At 36.0% G+C, this 24929-nt stretch overlaps 5 protein-coding genes across 9 annotated transcripts; 2 read left to right on the plus strand and 3 right to left on the minus strand.

Annotated features, from left to right (window-relative positions):
- Positions 1–3: 3 nt before the first annotated feature.
- Positions 4–1968, plus strand: LOC128875921 (G patch domain-containing protein 4). The gene is made up of 2 exons (XM_054121948.1): positions 4–172; positions 402–1968. Exons 1-2 carry the CDS (start codon positions 124–126, stop codon positions 1853–1855), a joined length of 1503 nt encoding a protein of 500 aa, XP_053977923.1. The 5' UTR covers positions 4–123; the 3' UTR covers positions 1856–1968.
- A 157-nt stretch (positions 1969–2125) lies between these two features.
- On the minus strand, positions 2126–7196 carry LOC128875922 (beta-1,3-galactosyltransferase 1-like). 2 transcript variants are annotated; one of them, XM_054121950.1, is made up of 5 exons: positions 7056–7196; positions 6353–6536; positions 5300–5565; positions 4949–5223; positions 2126–4869 (listed from the first exon to the last, which is right to left on the minus strand). In XM_054121950.1, the coding sequence occupies exons 2-5, from the start codon at positions 6534–6536 to the stop codon at positions 4446–4448; spliced, it is 1149 nt and encodes a 382-aa protein (XP_053977925.1). In that variant the 5' UTR covers positions 7056–7196; the 3' UTR covers positions 2126–4445. The 2 variants fall into 2 exon arrangements, with proteins under 2 accessions (XP_053977925.1, XP_053977924.1); XM_054121949.1 differs by having other exon boundaries at positions 6296–6536.
- A 153-nt stretch (positions 7197–7349) lies between these two features.
- LOC128875926 (AP-3 complex subunit sigma-2) lies at positions 7350–9809 on the plus strand. 4 transcript variants are annotated; one of them, XM_054121953.1, is made up of 4 exons: positions 7362–7649; positions 7744–7855; positions 7933–8316; positions 9127–9809. In XM_054121953.1, exons 2-4 carry the CDS (start codon positions 7787–7789, stop codon positions 9247–9249), a joined length of 576 nt encoding a protein of 191 aa, XP_053977928.1. In that variant the 5' UTR covers positions 7362–7649; positions 7744–7786; the 3' UTR covers positions 9250–9809. The 4 variants fall into 4 exon arrangements, with proteins under 4 accessions (XP_053977929.1, XP_053977930.1, XP_053977931.1 ...); XM_054121954.1 differs by lacking the exon at positions 9127–9809 and adding an exon at positions 8720–9101 and having other exon boundaries at positions 7350–7855; XM_054121955.1 differs by having other exon boundaries at positions 7361–7855; positions 7919–8316.
- Positions 9810–9875: 66 nt separating this feature from the next.
- Positions 9876–11435, minus strand: LOC128875924 (GATA zinc finger domain-containing protein 1). Its single transcript, XM_054121952.1, has 3 exons — positions 10854–11435; positions 10573–10775; positions 9876–10177 (listed from the first exon to the last, which is right to left on the minus strand). Exons 1-3 carry the CDS (start codon positions 11130–11132, stop codon positions 9964–9966), a joined length of 696 nt encoding a protein of 231 aa, XP_053977927.1. The 5' UTR covers positions 11133–11435; the 3' UTR covers positions 9876–9963.
- A 685-nt stretch (positions 11436–12120) lies between these two features.
- On the minus strand, positions 12121–13585 carry LOC128874773 (partner of Y14 and mago). The gene is made up of 3 exons (XM_054119832.1): positions 13431–13585; positions 13058–13154; positions 12121–12979 (listed from the first exon to the last, which is right to left on the minus strand). Exons 1-3 carry the CDS (start codon positions 13459–13461, stop codon positions 12454–12456), a joined length of 654 nt encoding a protein of 217 aa, XP_053975807.1. The 5' UTR covers positions 13462–13585; the 3' UTR covers positions 12121–12453.
- Between the last annotated feature and the right edge of the window lie 11344 nt (positions 13586–24929).

Genomic DNA, 24929 nt, shown 5'->3' on the forward strand with positions numbered 1-24929 from the left:
TGTCTAGGTTGTTCACATTCATTGTTACAAAGAATTAGTATTTGAGAGTGTATTTCAGACAAATTTAGCGTATTCCACGTATTTGTTGCTATAAATGAAATTATAGCGACGAAAGATTTAAATATGACTGACTTTGCAAAATCTCAGCTTATGAAATATGGATGGACAGAAGGTATTGTCATTAAAAAATCATCATACTGCTATATAAATTATATTACTATAGTATAAATATTTGGTGTACACAATCTGTTTGAAGTACGTGTTTAACCTTTGTACCATGTTATGTCAATGTATTGAAATTTGAATAAATGTGTACAATTTAAAAATTGCATTCATCAACTTTATAAGCTTCTATATATGTTATTGCTTTTTAAGGAAATATTACTTTTACGTTGAAACAGGTAAAGGTTTAGGTAAAAATGAAAGCGGTATCACACAAGCATTGAAACCAAAATTGAAATTTGATACAGTGGGAATAGGACATACAGATAAGCATTCGAAAGAATGGTGGGAGATTGGTTTTAATAATGCAGCTAATAATATTGTAGTGGAATCACAAGCACATGGTGTTCTTATATTTGCTTCAAAGGATAGTACCAGTGAAAATTCTAAGAATGATTTGAAATGTAAATATGTTGGAGACTATAAAAGTTTTCTTAAAACTTCAACACTTCTTGATGGCAACTTAATAAAAGAAGAGAATTCAAATGTACTTGAAGTAGACAAAATTGAAAAGGATATAACGCATATTTCTTTAACAGATGAAGAATTATTTAAAGCATGTGGGGGTAGAACTGCTCATAAAGGAGCTAGGCATGGTCTAACATTGAATGGAAAATTGAAAAGAATAGCACAACAAGAAGAACATTTATTAGGCACAAATATACGTACAAATATGTCAGATGAATTACAAAAACATAGTAGTAAATTTGAAAAGAATAATTTTGTAATAGATAATAATGAAAATACAGTGTCACCTACTTCTAGTTTTCCTTCCGAAGAACAAAGTATTTCAAAGGTGTCAAAGAGTACAAAGAAGAAAAACAAAAGACGAATAAATGACTTAAACCATCAGTTAAATATTTTATGCAATATAAGTGATGATAATGAAAGAAATAAAAATAATTCTTCGGATGATACCAGAGCTAGTAAGATCTCAAAATTGAAAAGAAAAAAAAAGAAAAGAAACTATGTAATGTCTGATGATATTCAAACTGTTAAAATAGAGCAAGGAGATAAGAAATTTGATGATGTATCATTTCCTGTAAGTCAAAGACTAGATAAAGAGATGATCATGAATGAGACTCCAGAACAAATAAATGAACATTGTCTAAAAGAATCTGATGATAAGTCTACCCACAAAAAAGTAAGAAAAAAATCGAAAAAGAAAATAGATCAAGATTACAAGGATAAAGACATAATTAATACACCTACAGACCTAATACTGGACTGCTCTCAGGGAAAGAAATTTAAAAAGACACATAAAGAAGATTTAAATATACAACACTCTGCTGAAGATGAAGGCATTAATATGTACCAATCTGAATTACAATCAGAACCATCTTCACTCCTATATTTAAAGTCTTCTGATACATATTTTAAAAAGGAGGCAGACAAACTTAATGCTAGAATATCAAAGAAGAAAAAGGCAAAACTTCTGAAAAAAGAAAGAAAAAAATTAGATACAATAACAGCAAATTTAGAGGCTGTTTCTTTTAATTCTGAGGAACTTACTAAAAAAAATTATAGTAAAAACAAATTAGATACAATAGTACAAAAAATTGTAGAAACTAATATTGCAATAGATAAAACTAAATCTTTAAAAAAAATTAATAAAATAAAAAATCATACCTAAATATGTTACTATATATAATAATTACCTTATTGAATATATAAAATATATTGTATATATTTGTATTTTCCAGATGTATGATTCATATTTTTATTTAAATATATCATTAATTGAAATTTTTGTTGTTACTTATTTTTTCTTAACGAAATAGGAATAATTTATGTTTAAATTTACAATTACTTTTAATTTTAGTTCAATTTCAAATAATACATATACCTTTATTTCAAAACCTTTATTTAATACAGCAATAGAAATAAAATTTGAACATCAAAGTACATAATGTTGTTTTTATTACAGTTTTAAATATTAAGGATATTTGAATATAAAAAAATCACAGTTTTGCAAATTCTGAATATCATTCTCTTTTTCTATTTTACAATTATCATTAGACCACATAAATGTCTGATAATTCAATAGAAACAAATGTTTAAAAAAATCAAGTCTGTTTAAAAACTAAATAGCGATTTATAGAGGATTATGTACAACAAATATATAATTAATTAATTGTTATTTAGCACCAAATTTTGCAATGTGGTAGGAGTTTATTAAGCGCTAGAGCAATGTATTTGTACAAAATAAAACACAATTTTCTAAGGCCACTAAGATATTCCAGAGTCATTAGTAATTCTAATTTCTTTCACAATTAGTAAACCAATTGCATTTGATAAGGTAAATCAATTTAAAAGTTTGAATTTTTATTACTTAATTGATTTAACTATTGACACACTAAGTTAAATACCCTATAATAGGATCATCAAGAAATGCAATTTTTGTATGCATATTATGATTATGAATCAGATGATAGTGACTTCAGTTAATCAGAATATTAAAATGCGATTGTTAATATCATCATCATCATTATATATGTCTGAATTGATACATCATAATGAACTCTTACAAAATTTTATATTATATAATCATAGCATACATTAGGCTACATCGAATTCTTAATTGCTAAATGTAAATCGTTGATACTTATAAATAAATATCATTGTACAGCCTTATTAGTGGTATTATGCACAAGATACATTCATCATGAATTGGATGAATGAACTTACTACTTCTAATATTTTAATAATGTAATCAATAAATGACAGGTACTAAATTCAAAAATTGTACAATTAAATTTTTTAAACAATCACAGTACCTAAACGTGAAAAAAATATCGATATTATTTTATAAGTAGCATCACGAATATGCAGATTTTACATAAATAATTTTTTTCGAAAGGAATCAACTGTAAAAAGCTATTAGCATTAAGTATAAATAGCAAAATATATATTTATATGTATTCATATAACAATTCTTCTAGAACGTGTAAAAGTCAATTATTTATTTTAAAGAAACTTCTTTTTGTTTAGGCGATTAGTGTAATGTAATACACTTCTAACATATTTTATATATTTTTCGTAATATCATTATACTTATGCAGATAAATACGATAATTAAAAAAATTCATTACGAGCTTTTTAAAAAAAATGAACGTCATTTAATATAATACTTATTGAAAATATCAGATATTTTATCGTAATACGGAATGTTAAATATATTGCTAAAAAAAAGGTTTCAATTTTTATAAAAATATGAGGACAATTCGAAATAAAATACAAACATTGAAGTCTTTTTACACAAATTAAAAGCTTATATAAGTATTTAACTACGTCTGTTAAAGTTAATGAGATTCTAACGGAAGCGTGATAAAGTTAAGGACAACGTTTGGTTATCGTAGTTTTGTAAAGTATCGCGAGTTTTGTAAAGTATGTAAAATTATCATCCTTAGTATTACATACTAATGTTTCAGATCATTCTGTGTTAAATATCGTACAGTCACTTCAGATCTTTGAGATTATCTTTTGTAAATCACAATTTTTACGATACTTTTATAACATCGGCTGTATTTGAAACCTGCGTCGTAATTTTTAAAATAGTTTCTGGTTGGATCGGTTAAAAATATGTTTAAAACTTAAATGAAATATTTTGACTACGAGAACTGATATTTTGTATACGAGATATTTACGAGTATGTATTTTTAATAATGGTTCTATGTGATATATATATAAACATATACCATTTTAATATCTATGGGAAGTAGCTGATAAGATATGAAATTAACGAAATTCTTTGTTTTAAGTGTAATTCCTAATTTTTCACACAACGGTCAGACGCGTGTTCGGTACTTAATTATCCAAATTTTATGTAAGTAGGCAAAGAAGTTAATTACTCACACAGGAAATCTAATTGACAGCGTTTCCTTAAAACCTACTACTATTCAAATGGAAAAATAGTGTATAAAACCTTCAATTATTTATTAAATATCAGTTAAAAATCTTTCTTGCAGTAAAAATACATGGAAGGTACAATAGAGTATAGCAAAGAAACTAGTACAAGAATTGGTTAAAGTTCGAGATTCAAAAATTTAGAAGCATATTCACATCTATTAAAAATCTTAATAAAAGTATCTTTTATGATAATTGATTGAGAATACTAGGTGATTTATTTTGGAACTTTTCTTAGTATTCATTGATTTGCTTATTTTTAATAAACATTATATCGATAATAAATAATAGGTTTAATATTAAAAATTCTATTTACTTTATACACACTTATTAACGGTTCTTCTTTTCACTATATAATATCCAACATTTCTACCATTTCTACTTAAAGTAACTGATTTTTTATCAGTATGAGAGTGTTTACTGCAAGAAAGATTTGTATCATTTAGTTTGCTCCATATCACATACATATTAGACACATTAACTTTGTGCGTTGTGATAACATTTTTTAATATGCAAGGATCCAATTTCCTTGGAACATAACTAAAACCAGGATGATTTACAGGTCGTATTTTTGCATGTTTTGCACAAAGACCTGTGATATAAACATCTTCTAAATGAAGCAGTGGTGTTGTTAATGCTGTTTGATACAATTTAAATGCCACATCTAGACTCATCACATACCCCGTACCCGATAAATAATTAGGATATATTGTCTCTGAATACATATATTTTGGTGCATACCTAAACAAACAAACATTGATGGACTATGTATATATACATTTTACTATATATATTTATCCTGTGACAAAGTTTTACTTACCATTTGTTATTTGGATCTAAAATAGGCTTTGCATTGCAAATAAGAGAACCTAATAATGTATTGGTAGCTTGCGATCTTGATTGTAATGTCTTCATTAAAATAGGAATATTTACAAACATATCATCGTCTGTTTTCATGAGGTACTTAGCTTGACCACAATTTGATGTTATCCATTTCAACATCATTACAGACTTTAATGTTAAGTTATTATATGTATCATAAAATTTTTCTTGGATAATATCATTGAATTGATGACTTTCTTCAGCTATTATGCTCTGTAAAATAATTTATTTTCAAATTTGTTATCAAAGCTTTCATTTATTAAGCCCATTACTTTATACAACTACGTACATTAATTGTATCGTTGTCACTTTCTCCCAAAAGAAATGCTATCCTTACTGTTGAATTATATATACTATCTAAATTATTTCTATTAGCCCAAGTATTTCTTATAGCTGCACGGGCTTTGAGATTCATAACAGCCGAACAAATAACTATTAGGAGATACAGCGGTGGAGAACAAATACCAGTAGGACTTAAAACTGAGGTTGTATTTTCTGGATGAATATATAAACAAAGATCTCTTGAAGTATTATATGCCCATCCTGGTAGCTGTGCTGTAAATGGATTTTTTAAAAATATTTTGTTCTAAATCTTATAAGTAAAATTATAATAAAAAATTCTTCCCCTTAAATTTTGGCTTTGTGCATGCTAATAGAAATAAATATTCAATCAACTTCAGCATCACTCAAGCACACTATGAGTATATTTTCATGATTTAGATTTATACCAAAGTTACAATTTTATGTACACAGTTAGAAAGCACAAGTTCTTATCCTCTAGCAGACAATGACCAGCTTCGACACTGTTCCCTAGAGGGTAAGAATTAATATTCTATGGTATAGGTATATAAAAGTTATAACTTTGGTGTAAATCCAGATTATGTAAATGTACTCTATAATGAATATAAAGGAGAAGAAAAATTATATGATTTGTGCTAATACTCTCTCTACCATCAAAAATTAATTTTTATTTGTTGCTAAAATTTATGATGTACAGAATAAAACAAATTATCTATAATTGTTATTATAATGATGATAGTTATTTTATTTATTGATATTTTGTATTTATAATACATAGACATTTTTATGTAAATGCTATATGTATCAAAAGTTTCAATTTTTTAGGCTTACATCATTAGATTTTAAAGATAAATTATGACTATTATTTCTTTCATATTTATTGTCTTTACAAAAGAGAAAGTTAAAGCAAAATCAATTAAGAAAAAAAAAAGATCAGTTAGTTTATATTGCAATACAACTTTGAGCAATGTTAGTGAATGCATACCAACGGAGGCTACCAAGTGCGAAACACCAATAGATTTTGCAGGGGACGGAGTCTCACCTAAGCCTGAGAATGGGCTTTGGGCAGAATGATATGCTGGCACATATAATAAACCTAGTGTAGCCAAAATAACAAATCCTACTGCTAATCGTCGAACAAATGAAACTTTTCCTTTAACTGTTCCATTAGTGTTTATATTGGTGGCTGATGGCAATTCCAATGGCAATAGTCGCAATCTGTCCATCTAAGCACAAATAACATGTCTTTCTTATATCAAGTCAATAAAAAGTAGACTTCATTATTTCAGAAGAAAAGATTACATAAGCAAAGTAATTACTTAAAAGATCAACAAACATTTGTAATAATGTTAGAGAACCAAATGAATGTTCCATTGTGAAAACGAATGGAACAATAAATCAAATGTTATGACATCCTTAGAAATGATTTAGCTTTACATAGTGAAGTCAAACAATTGTTATAACGAGAATCAAGCTTTTTACAATGCTTTTCTTAAAAAATATATCGATTGAAATGTGATGTAAACATGTTCAATTAAATTACAGATGTATATAAATCACCTCACTAAATGAATTTTTTACGAAAAGTCGGCGCGACAACTTTCGCATGTAAGTATTATTCATTTTCTTAGGCATTCGAAATAACGATTCTCTTTCTGAATGATATTCTTCGATACAATGAAAATTCCATACAAAAGTTCCAATATACCTGTCAAGTTGAATGCAAACTCTGTAAACAAGCTTACCTTTGAGATGTGATTACTGCGTTACTGTGCTGCATTTGACATATCTCCATTTACTTTTGTCGTATGATGAAATTTACGACCTATTAAAGAGTATCACACAATTTTGATAACACATGCTATGGATGAATTACAAAAAAAAATAAAACGAAAGGAGCCACTTCGCTCCAATCTCACTCCGTGCTTCCAAGCACACTGACACACGGAATTACATCGAAACGGTTTGTCAAAAAATTCAACCTGTAACTAAGTAGCTAACCTCACCTAACCTCTCTGACTAACTAGACCACCAGGGGGCTATGGAGGGCTACGGATTACAGTGTTTCCTGAATTATCAACACTAAAGAATCAACTTTTAATTACCGTAGTTTATACTTATCGTATTGTACAGTTTTTTCATTATTACTATCAATATTCAATATTACTATCATTAATGAGAACGTATACAAAGATCAGAAGAGAGTAGCGAAAGTACAAAGTTTGTGAAGAGATTTGAAAATATTGGAGCGTTTATTAGTTTAATTTTTATCGTTGTTTTAATATTGATTAAACCGATTGTGAATACGTGTCTCTTCGATACTGTGATGTTTAAGAAAAGTTAGTTATATTCTTGTCGCATATTTAACATATTTTAGATTCGAAATTTCAATCGTCTCGTATATATACAAATGAACATAAATTTTCGGTGTAGAAAAAACGAAATTACCGTTGATCTTGTTAACTGATCATCAGTCATGATTAAAGCTATTCTAGTATTCAATAATCATGGGAAACCTCGACTTTCGAAATTTTATCAATATTTTGTAAGTATAACAAAGTAATTGGATTTGGATGCTATTGTTGATTCTCATTGTTGAATTTAATAGGAACTGTTTTTCAGAACGAGGATATGCAACAGCAGATAATAAAAGAAACATTTCAACTAGTTTCAAAAAGAGATGATAATGTCTGTAATTTTTTGGAAGGTGGAAGTTTAATAGGTGGATCCGATTACAAGTTGATTTATCGGCATTATGCAACATTATACTTTGTATTTTGTGTTGATAGTTCAGAATCAGAGTTGGGAATTTTAGACTTAATACAAGTCTTCGTTGAAACATTGGATAAATGTTTTGAAAATGTTTGTGAATTGGATCTCATCTTCCACGTAGACAAAGTTCATTACATACTTAATGAATTAGTGATGGGTGGAATGGTTTTAGAAACTAATATGACTGAGATACTAACAAGAATTGAAGATCAAAATAAATTGGAAAAACAAGAGGTAAGTCAATTTTTATGGTTAATATTCAACAGATGAATACATGTTTGTACATTTTTAAGCTTTTGTCGTATAGTTTGATCATGAGTATCAAAGATGATAAATTTTGTATACAAAATAGCAGTGCACCGTGATAAAGTTTAATTTGGTTAGTCACAGTTGTAATAACCAATTTACGTAAATATCCCTTAACTTTTTGGGCCCAATTAAATTTTAGTAGAATCAAACATTTTTGGCAAAATGAAATCATAAGTAAAATGACATAAAACTTCACCAAGAGTAGCTGTTTGGGCTTGAAGAAGTTAACAGCCTATAGCAGTTTATGCGTTAGCTGTGCATGCATTGGAATGTTTTGTAGAGCAATTTCATATGGTGGTAGGACTGATTGACCTAACATGAATTTTAGGGAACTTACAAATCAGGACGATCTTGCTCACCTCGTCCGTTTGTCCTTCTGGGGCCCCCTCCCTAAGTAAATCGGCAGTAAAGAGATCAAACCATTTTGTACACTTTCATTCCTTTGTATAGTTTATCTGTGATCCCTTTTGTTTTCTATTTCACAAAAGATTTCAAAACAAATTTTTCGTAGCTTTACAAAATAAATACTCATAACACGCATGACGGTGCTATCGTTTGTACATGTCTGCTCGGATAACAGTGCCTTAATGCAAATGTATACGTCGCTATGCTCTAAGAATAAAATATGTATTGCGTAGCTACTCATTTGTCTTTACTTCTACTAATTAATTTTAGTTCAAAAATCCTTTAAATTTTTCCGTTTTCCATTTTTTTCCATCCATATGGTATGTGCAGGCAGGAATCACAGCAGCACCAGCGCGTGCTGTTTCTGCTGTCAAGAATATGAATATACCGCAACAGATAAAGGATATGAAGTTACCTGACTTGCCGCAAGCTATAAAAGATCTCAAATTCTGACCAGCCGTTACTTCGTTGGCCCCAAGCTGACTGGTTTCCTCTACAATTTCAAGTGCAAGTCCTACAGCAAGGGTTTTTTTCCCCTCTCTTCAAGTGAATGAGAATGTACCAATACTCTCTGCAAACTCTTCGTATGGTCCCATCTCATCAGTACAAGAATTAGAAAGTGAAGAGTGTTTTAAGCTTTAAGGCTTGTAGAGATCATTTCTATATTGAAGAGGATTTTGATTATCAAATTTAACGAATGTTTATATCTGGCTTCGAAAAAGCAAGGGTTTGAAGTAACTGAAATACTATTTTCATTCAAAAAAGGTAAAGATTTATAAACTTAAATGTACTGATACTACATTTTACAGAAGTTACATCATTCTTATATAATACTAAAAAAAAGTATATTTCCATTATAGTATAACTCATAATTCCATTTTGTTTGATATATCCGAAGCAGTATAGTTAGTATTATCTCATTTGTGAACATTTCCATTTAGTTATCATCAAAGATGTTGGATATTGTTGTTATATGTATCAAACAAGTACCAAATAAATGTTCTAATACTGCATGTCAATTTTTATTTTTTAAGAATCATCAAGAAATCTAGGTATATTTTCAATGTTTTTGTACCATCTTTTAAAATAGGATTCTTTATTATTTATATCTATAAGAAATTAAACAAAAATTTTGATAGATATAAAACAAATTTACAAAATAAAAAATTATTTTTTAGATGTAGCAATTTCATTTCGGAGTGTAGTCCATATATATCCAGTACTTCTTTCCGTGAGTGGTGGTGGATATGGTGTATTTTTCAATTTGTAGTAATCTGATGGAGCATGCATTACAAATTCCATGCATTCCAGTTTGCGTGGGAGATCTTCTTCTGGGCCTATAATGTATGTTTCAGGACTAAATCCTTCATCTGGTGGTGGACTGAAGACCAAATATATATATACATATATTACTTTCTGTTTCTTAAGATTAATAAACTAATTCATTTATACAGTTTTCTATATGATAATCACATCATTCACATATTGTAATTTATGTTTTGATTCTCATAGATCAATTAAAAAAAAAAAAGATTGCCTACAAATAAAGTGGAACAAGGTAGGTGGAATGCAAGTAATAAAAAGTCTTTAAAATAAATAAATAAACTTATACTTGCTCTTTATTTTATTTGTAAATGAATAATGTTCTTTTTTAAAAGAATTCACAAGGTTAAAATGTATATCAAAATATATGATTTATATGCATTTTGTATAGGGAACTTGTTTATTTCAACAGAGATTCATTAAAATATTTCATTGATAAATTGGATATATTACCTTGCCGTAGTAGGCAAGAGCCAAGTAACTGCAGCACTTTTTTCACAGTATTGATCTGTGAGTAAACCACGAATTTGAGCGTAATAAGTCCCTCCTTCTATATCTTGCATAGAAACAATATCTCCCACTTGAAAATAAGTGCCTTTGTAAAACACAAAATTACTTGTAACTGGGGTTGCTGTAGCTGTTGGTGCCTTAACTGGCTAAAAATAAGACAAACAACATAGATTGTTTTTCAATGATAAACGTACAGTTCATTAACGTTCAGTTGCTTAACATACAGTTTTTTTAAATAAATTTCTTCGTCCTTTTCCTTTAGGTACAACTTTGTGTGGAATAGTGGACTTCAAATTGCAGTATCTCGTAATCCTTGTGCTTCTCCTGGTAGGCTTCAGCGATCCTGCCTTGTCTTCATCTTCAGCTTTTGTGTTCGTACTCGTTTCAGAACTTCTCTCTTCTTCGAGACAAGAATTACAAAGGTTACCGGCTTCGGTCGAGTGCCAAAGCGGGGTTTCTTGTGTCCCACACTTGACACATTCGGGTTTGCTGCCGAGAGGCATTTAAGTTTAATTAATTCGATGACATTAATTATTCATTCACGGATAGTCAACCGAATAACGTTCTCTTCAATCTGTTCCGCGACCGTTTCGTAGATTTAATTCCACCCAATTTCATTTTGACTACAAACAGTATGGTATCGAATAAAAATGATCAGGTTTCATGTATATGAATTTAATGGAAAGAAAGGCTGCCTAGATGTCTGGCAAAGTTTTATCTACATTTTCTGTGTTCGTTCTACATACGATTGATTACAAATAGTTACATGCTCGAAGTGCCACACTTTTCAACAATCACAGAACTATACTAATTCTGGTTTTAATACCAGTAGCGCCATCGGTAGAAAAATGTCCAAGTTTGTAGTGAAAATAGTTCCGGCTGTAGCTGCTAGATAGCGCCACTAAGTAAAGTGTCGATAATTATTACTGCATTAAATATATATTTCTAAAAATGATAAATTAGACGTATTAATTAATATATCGCAGTGGTGTAAAGTAAATAATCGTACTAATAATGTAGTTATGAGAAACGAAGAAGAATTTTTTAAAAAGATATCGGTAGCGCCATCTTACATAAATCGTGGGAACTATTTTCATTAGAAGCTTGGGCGTTTTTCCACCAATGGCGCCACTAGCGCTTCGCTCACAAAGCGGCTCAGTGAGCGGTAGCTTTGTGGATCAGAGCAGAGATGGGCAAAACCCTAGACTTGGAATGAATCTGAAGTTTGCCGATATGTTTGTCTCGTTTCCTTCTTTGGAAAATTTTCAAAAGAGGAAAGAAGATAGACATATCAGCAAACTTCAGATTTATTCGAAGCCTAGGGTTTTCCCCATCACTGTTGTGGATCCACCCTATAGCATCTTACCTAAGGTATATTCGCGCTAGTGTAATTTACTGTTGTTGACAGTAGTTTTGTCAAGTAAAATCCCTAGTATTTCATGAGCATAGTTATATGATAGGTCCTTGAGAATTTAACAAATGAAAATGAATTCCGTTTGCATCCATATAGTATTTATTTCTGATGACATAAACAACAACGTGTAGTATGCAAAAACAATTTTTTATTAAAATCTGATTGATTGGTCTTTCACACAGTGACATTAAATGTACTAAATTTATTAGTATCCGATTTCAATCTCAACATAAATGTACAGTTCTATATTGCCATTTGTTTACTGTATAAAGAGGATGAAAGTATGATATTGCATAAGACTGTATTAAAATCGTTTTAAACTTTACGAAACACACATTGGTTTAGGTACAACTACAAAGTGATGATAAATGAGAGTGTGTAAATATACTTTTTTTTCGATCCCCCTTTTTCTATTGACTTGCCTCTAATCGTTTAATCTCTTTCGAGATTTCAGACTTCCTCGACAATTTATCAAGTATTTCATTCTCTGGATTTTTTAACAACCCAGCTTTTATTTTTTGTTCCAATGTTTCGATTTCTCGAATCTTTTTCCTCAGAGTTTTTAATCTTTTTTGTGGATCTGGTGTGGCAGTATCAGATTCACTTACAGCATTTGCTTTTGGGGTAGGAGTTTGATCATTTGGTATTGATTTTGTTTTAGATTGCACTTTATTATTGTGTGGCAAGGATTCTTTCTTTTGTTCTGGTTCAGAGATACTAGTTTTAGCCAACTCTTCTGTTATACGTTCAGTTGTTTTATTTTTATTCTTTTTCTTCTTCTTTTTAACTTCTGTCTTAACTTGTACCCCAGAAACAGTTTTACTCTTAGCTGCTAATAACGCTTCATGTTTAGCTTTATGCTCCGCAATGAACTCTGGACTTGCACCTATTGGATATATAGGTTTATTTTTTATTTGTTTACCTTTGCTTTCATACCTGAAAAGACAAATAGCAAGAACATTACACATCAAGAAAAAAAGAATTGACACAAATATTATACAAATTATTACATACAGTGGTACTTCTTCCTGTGGTATATAGCCATCTTTGACACGACGTGGCTTACGCCATGTGCCATCTGGACGTTGACTAGCAGGGATGAACGTTCCACCTATAAAAATGTTTGCAAGAAGTAAATTTGATGTATACAAAAATGTATTAAACGTATAAATATTTTTATTACACTGATTTCATTGAGTTACATTAAACCGAGTATTTATTTTGTATCAGAGAATCTGTTGATGTTTAGTTATGATGTAGAAAAGAATAGATATCAGAATACGGCTTACATTTTTCAGCAATATAGGTTGTTTACATCTTATAGGTTATAAATAGTTCAATCGTTGAAGTAACCGAAGTGTTTGAACGGAGCGAAAAAGGTTATTACCTTGCTCATCTTTAATGTAAGCCGACGCCATCGTTATCTGATACGATCGTTCGCCGTGAATACTTTTTATTGTATTTCTTGATAATTCTTACTATCCGCGTGCCATTTTCCGATCGTGAGGACCTCAACCTTTCACGGATGCATCAAATCTTCTAAATTAATAATGTACATTTTCGTTTTTATACGATTGAAAGATGTCACCTCTGCATTATTTCTCTTGTAGATTTCTATATCTTTAAATCCAATGGTAATTTATCGACAGATGATGTCTCTGCATTATCTTCTGTAGATTTCTACATCTTGTATTATGAATATTTTGATTACGTTCTCAGTTGGTATACTTTGGAACATTTACCTACGGAAGATCACTGTATATAGCAACCTTCGTTATCAGCACTATGTCGATAATACATACAGATTCACATTCAAACGTAATCCCATTTCATTTACATTATTTTCGTTTAATAAGTTATAAATTAACCAGTATGGCGATTGGGATCCATATAACAACTATTTATGAGTTTCTACCGTGAGGGTTGGCATAGTTATTCAATAATTTTACAGAAAAAACGAATACAGTCATTTTAAATATTCTTAAAGATTTTCAATGCTTTTTTTTTCTTAATTACAAAACAATTAATCTGAAGTTTTCATTTCATAAAAACTTTTCGAACACGTATACGAACCATATAATTGCATTAAGAACCCGATTTCTTTAGCGATTGCAGAGAAAATTTGTGATTCCCTCTGTGCCCGTGTGACTTACACGTCAGAAGTGGATAAAGGGTCGCGACGGGTATGGAAAATAACAGAAAGGGTGAGGGTGGAAGTGAGAGACGGGGAGACTGAAATGGTTCTCGACTGCCGTTACCAGACAAAGAAGCTTGTCAAGGTCGATGATGGACGCCTTCATGAACGACCCTACGGAGCCTCGTACATCAAATTTATTACCTCTATCCTCATTTTCATATTTCATATTTACATTTCTCGACCGCTGTAAATCAACGAATTTATGGGTAATTAGACCTTTGTGCAGCGTGGTCCTTCGAGTCCAAGAGCGATGACTTTTCTGTTTTCATTTTCGTCTTCACATTGTTCACGTTTTGTTCGATAAACTTGTCTGACCACTGACAGCCAGAAGAAATTGGCGTTTCGAAAAATTTTGTGGTTATTTCAAGTCTTCAACACCCCTCGCCTTTAGAATTAATCGTTTCTTCGGGTAATACAAAGGTCGAGAAAGAAACAATCATTGTAGTTAATGTCTAAGAGCAGTTAGGAAAAAATAGAAAAAGATTATCAAGAAAAGAGTGAAATAGATTTTCCTGTGTACATGTCTGGATGACAGAAACATAATTCGTGTGATAAATACTAGGAGCATTTATGATGTAAATTAGAAAAAAATTAACAATCGTACACACATTATCTCCATACATCTTTTTGTGTCTCTTTGAAACTGGAGCGTATTTCAGCTATTTACTCTTGTAGACTTGTGCTACAATGATTCCCACAGCTCGTTAAATGTTAAATTTGTAACGAAACAAAGAAACAAGGTCGATCTGTCGCAAAGGTACATTAAATGTGATAATTTTCATGTTTTTTGTTTGGTGACAGACATGGAGTTTCGAAGGAGCGAGTTTGGTTTCGTTTGCCGTGCGCATCGGCGACGAATTGCGGAAAGAGGATGGCGACAATTAATAGTAGAAAAATCCAAATATGTACATAATGATCCTTTCGCAGTCCTAAGGAGTAGACGAAATGTGCGTATATTTACTTTAGTAGCCACCTGTTGCCGTAACCCAGTTTCTTACGTATACCAACCGGGAAGTTTTTCAACTTTCCAAGGATTCCTGAAATTCTCTCGACCTTTGTGCTGTCGGCCGCTCCAGTAGACTGAATCGCATGTAAATACTTACGCGTAATACGAAAAGACTCTAGAAACAAGGGCATAACTCGATACGTAATCGTGAGAAATCATTTTAGGAAAATATTGGGTTGATGAATAATTATTCAATGCTCTTTTTTGGACCGTTCTGTCATTTGAAATTTTTTTAGGAGAAAATTCATCGACATGCTCGTGCTAATCACGATAATCATACTCGTTTGCGTCATATCGTGTTCTACCGTTTCGAGAAAGGATGATGGAAGGAGTGTTAAATTTGTTTAGAATTAAAGAGAAGTAATAGAACAATAATCACAATTGAATACAATTATTCAACAATTCTTTTGTTCTGTATTTATTGACATGGGTATAAAGAAATGACTTTAGTCACACTTAAAGAATAATCTTTGAAGGAAGAAGGCAAAATTACTTAAAATTTGTTTGTATCGAAAACTATAGCGTGTTGGTGTTAAATTTTGCGAAATAGTACATGGATTAGATTATCGATCAATAGAAACCTGTAACATGGTCGGATGAAATGAATATCAATTTAACATCATCAGATATTAAAGCCTGATGGTGGAAAAAGGAGAGCGTACACAATGCAATGATAAGAGAAACTCAAAACTGATAATTTTTTTAATTTATGTATTCGTATGATTCGCAAAGTTCGTTGGATCCTTCCCCTTCGAGTATCCTGGATTCGATTCAGACTCCATAGATCGTGTACATATTTGGAACCACCACCAAGCTGTCCTCGCGTCGCGTTCCTTTCAAATAGAAATTGTGTGTTGCTTTCGATCGGGCTGGCTGCTCTGGCATTTGCATACAATCGCTATTGCGTTTGATCTCGCGTGCAACGAACATCTTTTAACTCTTACTCTTACGCTTTTCATACCGATCCCTGTGCACGTTAATTCGTACGTTTGTACGTTTAATATTCTCCCACACGCGTTCCACGCCCTCTGCTGTTTCCTACACGTGTAGTAGTACGGTGTTTCAAGCACGAAATAATAATGGACTCACCCTAAATGGGGTTAAACAAATTTTGGTGGAAGAAACAATTTGATTTTATGATGTTTCGTTGATACGTGACACTAAAATTAAAAAATTTAACGAGTTCAAGTAACTATCAACGAGCATGTTAACGTAATAAATTCAATGTTTGTAAATCCTAATCACCGTCAAAATTATTTCGTGATCAAATATTCGGGTGTTATTCAAAGATATTGTTGCAGGATTAGTATGGCTGGATTTATAAAGATTTTGGATTAAAAAACGGTGTACAGGGTGGGTGCAGGGTAGGCGAAGAGATAGATGCGTAAACAGGCAGATTAGACGCACGGATGTATAGTTAGCCGGACAGACAGACTGACAGACAGATAGATAGGTAGATAGATGGACAGATAGGGGGGTAGATTGATGGATAGATAGAAAGATAAATAGATAAATAGACGGATAGGTGGATAGGTAGATAGCCAGTGGTTAAAAGAGGAAGAAACAGTGGCATGGCGCGACGCGTCATTGGTCGTGCACGCGCATTGATACCGATATTTATGCCCGCCAGTTAATCATGTCAAAGTCGTTTGATTTGTCGTTGGCTTTTATGGAGGGGAATTAAAACGTTCATTTTGCCGCAGACACTCGGCAACAGTGTGCTCGTCCTGCTAGTGTTGTTGTTGCTGCTGTTGCTGCTGGTGCTGCTGCCGCTGCCGTCGCGATTGCTCTATGAATTATTTTCTGGACAACCCTTGGATGTAACGAAAGAGAAGGGAGGGCTTTTTGCAAAATTACACACCTCGTTTATGTCAAAATTTTGTACACGTTACGCGTTTCGCTTGTACATACGGATTGGCGTTACTTGTGATTTGCTAAAGTATAAACAATGAAAAAATATACAGGACTGGCCAACTTTCACGGCACGGCCGAAAATGGTGGACCTTTACAGTCTGAAATAAATCGAAACGATGGAATAAATTATCGAGGGATCATTTTTCAAAAAAAAATGAGCTCGAAAATTAATCGATTATTGCGCGCACTGGATGGAATGTTGACGTAATAGATTTTACTACCGATCATTGTTTTGGGTTCTGTGCGTGATACGTTGAAATTGTGCGTCCACTATCGGGATTAACCGTCACATTTATTCTCGAGATAAATTAGACTAATTTACTTTCTTGTGCATCTATTCTTCAGTTCGGAACCGGTTGAAAACGTTCGCTTTTGTGCTGTATGCAAAGCTGTGCTCTCCGCGAATTCAATTATGATATAATATATTGCTTTCAGCGTATTCGGTTCTTTTGATTCTTCAAATGTCAGAATAAATCTTTCTCTTAATTTGTCCAGACTCGCGATACGCACGATAATACTGATAATGAACAATCCGCGTACATTGAATCCTGTGCAAAAGAAATTGTAATTACGCCAAGTTTCGGTCGAGTGAGCGCATACTCAATTAACCCTTTCTCTGTCACGACGCTCGAGGGTGGATGTCGTTTGCAAGCTCTTCTCAAAAATTTATAAAATATTTAATAATTATTCTTTTCCATGTAAAAATCAATGTACAGATACATAATATATATATTAAATTAATGATACTTTCAGTCATTCTTCTAGAAAATAATTCCTCGCATGACAAAAAATTGTATTCATGCCATCCCGACTTATTTGGAGCCGCGGAGCCAGACCCTTTCAGAAAAGGAACTTTTATCTTAACTTTCATCGTAACTTTCATCGGAAGTATCGAATGGTCGGAATTTGCGTAGTATACGTATAAAGCTCGTACGTATGTCAAAATTATTACACCTCGCGTTACATTGTTCTCCGTAGTGTCGTAACCCGGATTGCACGATGCATTTTTTACCCTCTATCTTGTATATAATAGTTTCTTGCGCGAAAACATCTTGGAAAAAGAGCTGGATAGCTTTGACGAAAGGCTCACGTACGCGCCATATCGGCTCGCGTTCGGGCTCCAGTAATATACATAAAGCTTTATTGTCTGCTATCCGTGGAAACTTGGTTGATTGTATTGCCGGACGATAACCGTATCTGTCGTTCTACAATTTTCAGACCGTATCCGATCGGATCCGACTCGGTCCGTCCATGTTCACCATCTATAATTCGGTACTCGATGTATCGGTTCACGCGAACGTGTAGATACGGGTAATCAACAAATCAACGAGTTAGAAGAAAGGTAAAACCAGTTGCGTAATTGTAAAGTAAGGTCTATATTGTACCACTGAAGGAAACAACTATGACTAAAAAAGGAGGCGAATTATTGGGAACTTTTAATATCGACACTGTCTAAAACAGAAAGTTCCGATTTTAAGGGATGTGTATATATACAGTTTATAGTAGAAACTTGATTATCCGAACTCTCATTCACGGGAACGAAATACCGACTATTTCTACTGCGATTGGACAACTGACCACTTTTAACCCTTAGGCCGATCGCGCACGGGTGCAACTGATCGGTTTAAACCACTCTGAAACTAGTTGTATGCGACCGTGGATCTAGGTAAAATAAAGATAGCGGAGTAGGTAAAATAAAGAGCGCAAACGGTTTGTAACACTAATTTCGATTCGGTTGCGCCCGTATTATATTGTATACGGGCCTTAGGTAGAAGAATCTGGTTTTTATTTGAAAATCAAGCGTGAAAGTTCGAAAGTTCGAAAACCGACGTTAATTTCTTACCGATCTAATAGATTGTCAGAATTGGTCAGTGCGCGTCAAGTAAAGCATTCGGGGAAGAAGACGAAAGGGGGAATTTTCAAGATACGGACAAAGTCGGCGAGTAGCGGGAGGGTAGGGTAGGAAGGGTGGTCCCTTGCGGATCGACAGCCGTCCGTCAAAGTGGTCGGTGACACGCCAAGTCGAAAGAAGAAGGGTAAAAGTCGGACGGACCGAGTCTCTCGGTCTCCTTTTTCACTCCGAGGATTGGTCTATTGAGAATTCAAGGCGAAGAGGACAAGAACTCGAGGGAAGGAAGAGAAAGGAGGAGGTACGTAGGAGGAAGGAGCGACGGTGGAAAGATGGAAGGTGGAAAAGGAGGCAGTAGCAGTCGGCATCAGCTAGGTCCGCGCACTTCTATCACGTTGGGCGAACGGGCGGACAGCTCCGAGGCGATTTGTCTTTCATTTCGAGCTAATTTATTGCGCCCAAGCAGCACCCCTTCTCTCACTCTATCTATCTCCGTCTCTATCGGTTCGTAGCGTTTCTTACTTCCTTGCATTCTACCACCTAACCCCCCTTTTAGACCCTCTTTCCTTTCTCTGTGTCTTCTTTCGTCTTTCTAGCGCTATTCTCGACTCCGCACCATTCAACCACGCCCCACCCAACTAATGTCCCACATAAAACTTGGTATCAGCGATCCTCAAACGGGGATTTACAATCCCTTCAAGCGCCGCTGTCACGATAAATCCTCCAGGGCGACGTCGATATATCTCGCGCGCGAATACTTCTGTCCCTAATGGATACCCCTCGGTACATACAACGAACGTCGATGCCGAAACCAGTCTAGATCTTTCGTATGTACGTCCATTCCATTCGACTCGTCGTCGTCCAGCCCATTCTTTTTTTCGTTCCACCCTGACGTCCAACCAAAGTGTTTTTCCAGCTTCGAGGAATTCGTTTCCTTCGTCGTGTCGAAGCTCAAATCTCATCGATTGGTTACCGACGTTTCGGAACGAGTCTGACCGCTACAAATGATCCGCGAGCCATTTTCTTTAATCAAAAACTTGCGATGGGGTCCTAAAAACTAGAAGAGAAAAAAGGAAACACGGTAATGAATGAACTTTTGATGGTGCTTGGTCGTATGACGTTGCAAAGCATGGTTAGATAAAAAACTGTTGACTTTTGGCAAAGAAAATCATTTTCTGAACATATATATATAAAAAGAATGTTTGCGTTTTCTGGTACATTCAAGTATCTTGAATAACAAGAACCTTAGGATTGGATCGAATTTTCTAAATTCACGTTTGGCCAGCTTTTTCAGATCAATGTTTTGTGCATCGATCAGAACGTATCACCACAGGTACTATTGTGGAGGATAATCGTCCTGAAAGATATTTATTTCAGTAGACAGGAAAACCTATTATTATACAAATGATGGAAAATTACAAGTTAGATATTAACCACGCATTTGCATAATAGTCGCAGCTCCTGCCTGCTGGTTGAGCCCGCTAACGTGATATTACGTAGATCAGGTTGAAACGAGACAATGGATTTATCAAAAAGTCTACATTCTGCAATAGGATGACTAGTCCACGACACGACGGTTGGCTTCGTTCAAAATTACGTTCCTGTCCGACTGTAGTCGTGCATAGCTAAGATATACATTAGCACGTACAAATAATCATTATCGGTGCTGAACCTATGAATTATTTTTTCTTTGAAATTTGAAAGTTAATGTATGGTAGAATGCACACCAAGTCTAAAGGGGTTCAAACATTCCGTGTATTTTCCTCCAACGTATTTTTCTCGAGATCCACAGGAAATAATATCGAGTCACAGTACAATGACGAACTCGTGGTAAATTCTTGTATAGAAGCTATTGTTTCGTTTTCGTAGCAGCTTATCGTTTGGAAGCCTTGGAAAATGCTCTCCTCCCCTTGGAAGCGGCCGTATCGGTTGTATTCGATAACCAAACCATTTTCTCGGTCTGTGTTTCCCTTTTTCGTTGGCAACCAAGTGCTTAGGGAGAGGACAAGAAACGGTGGAAAAGATCTGCGTGAAAACGCATTATCCAGGTTATAACGTTAACCTATTAGGGTGCTCGTCGCCGACAGTTAATAAGAGTAAAAGCTCGCGTTCGCGCAATTAAGAGCAGTAATAAGCGCCTTAAGGCCAATAAGATGTTTCCTAATGGAACTAGCTAACAGCGTTGAGCCAATTATCTACGCGAGCATTAAAACGAACGTAAAGGTCCAGCCGTACGACAAACTTTAATGCGTAAGTCGAATATGTTTGCCCGATGGTATCCGATCTCGATAAAAGGTTCGCCCCTTGGACCCATCGTTTCCCATTTTCTCGCTTCCATTTCTTTTTTGGCTTGTTAACTTTTACTTTGCAATTAGGCTTCGTCATCTTTTCCGTCACTTTTCCTTCGACGTGCCTTGACATGTGCGTAAGCCACTGTAGAGGCGTATAGTAGCCAGAAAGTGAAACGAACGCGTTTCTCGTTGCCTACAAATTCGTAGGAATCGAACAAGTACAAGTGCCGTCGAGTTGTTAGTAGGTTAGCCACGAGAAGGTTCCAAAGGGTTGAAATCACCCTCGCATCCAAGCTGTTACTTCGTTTTCGTTGACGCTGCGTTTCTCGTTGTTGCATTAAAAACGATAACATATTTACGCGCGGAGTGTTTAGTAAACGGAAAGTACTTGTCGCGAATAAAAAAGTCCGAAAGGCAGGAAGCGTGCGAGAGATGCACACCGCGTCGGGACGGTCGAGACGGTCTGCACGGCTCGAGGCGGTTGCTTTAGCATCGGCGCAAGTAGAATGGGATCGGAGAGTAATGGATGCGGACAGAGACGGACGGATAGATACGGTGAAAGGGGAGAACGAGGCAAACGAAGAGACGGGGAAAGCCCAGCGGCTTCTTGTCGGAGGCTTTCGGCATAAGTCCTCGTTATGATTCAACGCGCCTTAAGCCGGTCTTCACGGGCCCGCGAGCTTCCCGTGGCCCTTTGCCTTTCTCCATCGCGTCGCTAATTCTCCCCGCAACTTCCCCTTGTCCTTCTCGCATCTATTTTCGAAGCAACACGCCGAGGAATATTACGCGAACGCTCGCCGATCCCGCGACGTTCCCATCGCATAGAAATTGTATCGTTCGGTATCGCGCATATCATTTCACGCCGATCGAGTACGTGCATCGTTGAAAGTCTCGTGCTTTTCGATCGATTCCGATGGATTACGGTGAATCTGTATCACTCCTGCAACGCGACCGCGTTAATCGCAACGATTATTAACTTGGTAATTGCACCTGATCGTGTACGCGATATAACGCACCGGATAGAATACACGCCACGAAGGGAAATGGGGGGGGACAAGGTGGTTACCATTGCTGCTGGTACTGTGGCAAACTTTCGCACGTACGGATGAATGTATATTCGTTGCTTCTGGATAAGTATATCCTTTGAGAACGCAATAGCGTATGGTTCAGTCTGTTTTTACGCGGTAGACACGTTCCATAGAAAATCGAGTACAAAGAAATAGTTAAGAAAGAAACTTAACATGCCTCGAAAAATTACAGGTACGTCCTATAAACTTCATAATTGCGTACGTTGATTTATTTATTCCCGAATATTACCAACGATGACTTTATTATGCGTTACTGATAGCTACCCTGCGAATTTTATGCGCTTTAACATACACTGGTATAACAAATTACATAACAAAATAAACATAACGAGTACAAAGAAACGAAAGAAATACTCCGATACGTGGTATCACGATCGACCAGACGACTTTGTCGCGGAATTCTCCAACGAGGCAACGAGAAAAAAAGACGCTCGCGGAAGCGAGCTGACGAATAGATAGCCGCGTCTCGTGGTAGCTCGTTGTCTCCCATGCCTCGACGCGAGTCTCCCGTTGGCTTTTTTTGCCCGCCTATTCAGACTTCGCGCTGACTCGTTTCTTCCTCCCTCCGTGTTCGCGTGAGCAGCGGGATCGTTTCACCCTTTAAATGGCGTTTCCGCGCACGCACGACGCCGCGCGCGTATATCTAACGTGCGACGGGAGCGGTGATCGAGGCTCGGTGTAGTCGCAGTCGCAATCGCAATCGCATTCGTAGCCGCAGTTGCAGCGGTTGCACGGTGCCGAGCTGCACGACGGAGAGGGCGCGAGTCGAGCGAGCGAGTTAGCGTTGTTTTACCGTAAGGGGTTAATTGCATTGCCAATAACAGATAATGCAACAATCAATGATTTAAGGGTGGTGGGGTCGGGAACGAGGCCGGGAACCAAGGGGGAGGGGATTGTGGGGGGAGGGAGTGAGAACTGGAATGGGAATGGGAACGGACGAGGGGGATGGGGATGGAGATCGGGACGTGGTCGAGAATGGGAATGAGGATGACGACGGGGATGGGAATCTGGTAGTAGGCAGAGGCAGGAGCACGGAAGAGCAGCGCATGGAACAGGGATAACGAGTAACGTGTACGGGGGTAGATGTAGGGAGGGGGGGGGTGGTTGCGTTGGCGTTGGTGCAAAGAGGACCACTGTATGGATAATGGGATAGAGAGGGGAAAAGGGGTGTCGTGCGAATCGTGCGTAGAGAGTCTGTAGCACAGTCACAGAACGAAAGGTCGTGCTTGTCCCTTTCGGTCGTTTAGGTAACCAGGCCCGGCGTGGCCTATATATACGACGATGTTTCGTCTCGCACCGCGTTTCCACTCTCCTATTTAAATAGTCCCGGTAGACTCCTCACGGTAGATTATCCTATCGATAATTGGCCTCGCGTTATCCGAAGTAGCCAGTTGTCGAGCAAACCAGCGGAAAAGTCGAGGTAATCCTAATCTCGACATCGGATATCTCGCTGTGTCTCGATACATTCGTCGTTATCGCGTTCCGACTTTTCCCGGAACGGCGTCCTCGTCTACCGGGAGGGAAGGAGTAACGCGTGACGGGAAATTAATATGGGCAAGATTTGTTGTTATTGTGGGACAGGTGGAAAGAGAGGAACGCAGGAGAAGAGATTGGCGCAGAATGGCGGCGCGGAGGCTTTCTCAGGGTTGAGAGTAAACCCATTACTTACTATAACTGCCGTCGGCGGGGTAGGAGGCTGACCGAGGTAGGAGTTGCTGTCAGGCATCCATCATCGCGACTAATGGCTCCACTCTCCTGCCAATAACATCCGGGTGCGCACCTCCGACCGGAAACCCCTACGGTTTAGTCGCTTTGCTGGATCTTACGTTCTCCTCGAGTACGCGTCCTCCGGAGGACCAAACTCCAATTCCTGTGTCGAGGTCGTACGGATCGCAACGACAAAACAGGAAGTACTGTACTTGGTTCGTCTGTTGTTATAATTTTACTTGTAATTTTACATTCTAGGATATATTAGTGTTTCGTTAAAGGAAGGAGTAACTACGACTCTCTAGAGGGTAGTAGGTCCTGTTCGCTCCGGTGTCTGAAATCGGTTCTGAACAAATCACGATTAAGCTCGTGGCCACCCTCTTGTAGTTTCCTACGCGAGATCCTCTGCAGAGGGAACCGAAGATCGGTATAAATTACCAGATGTTGCGCGTGTTATCGTTGGAAAAACTTGGTCGTTCGACGGAATGAAATCGCGGGATTGGACCGGGAGACGCGGTTCGATTGCTGGGTAAACCAGGCACGTGGCACGGAGTCCAGGCTGCCGCCCTGTATAACAGCAACGGTCAGATAGTTATTGCTGAGCGATTTGATAGGTGGATAATGACGAGTGATAATGACGAGGATAATGACACGCCGCGGTGGGAATCGAAGCTACACTCCCCCGCTTTCCTCCGTCTCGCTCGTTGCGCTCAATGTAACCTAGCATCCGCGGTGTTCGCGGCGTACGCGCTGTTTCGCGACCACTCGTGCCTCCCCCTCTCTTTGCCCCACCCCCCCACCCACCCCTCTTGGACCAGCAACTTCGTCCATCTC

Source organism: Hylaeus volcanicus, chromosome 4 (assembly GCF_026283585.1).
Source record: "Hylaeus volcanicus isolate JK05 chromosome 4, UHH_iyHylVolc1.0_haploid, whole genome shotgun sequence".
Classification (NCBI taxonomy): Eukaryota; Metazoa; Arthropoda; class Insecta; order Hymenoptera; family Colletidae; genus Hylaeus; species Hylaeus volcanicus.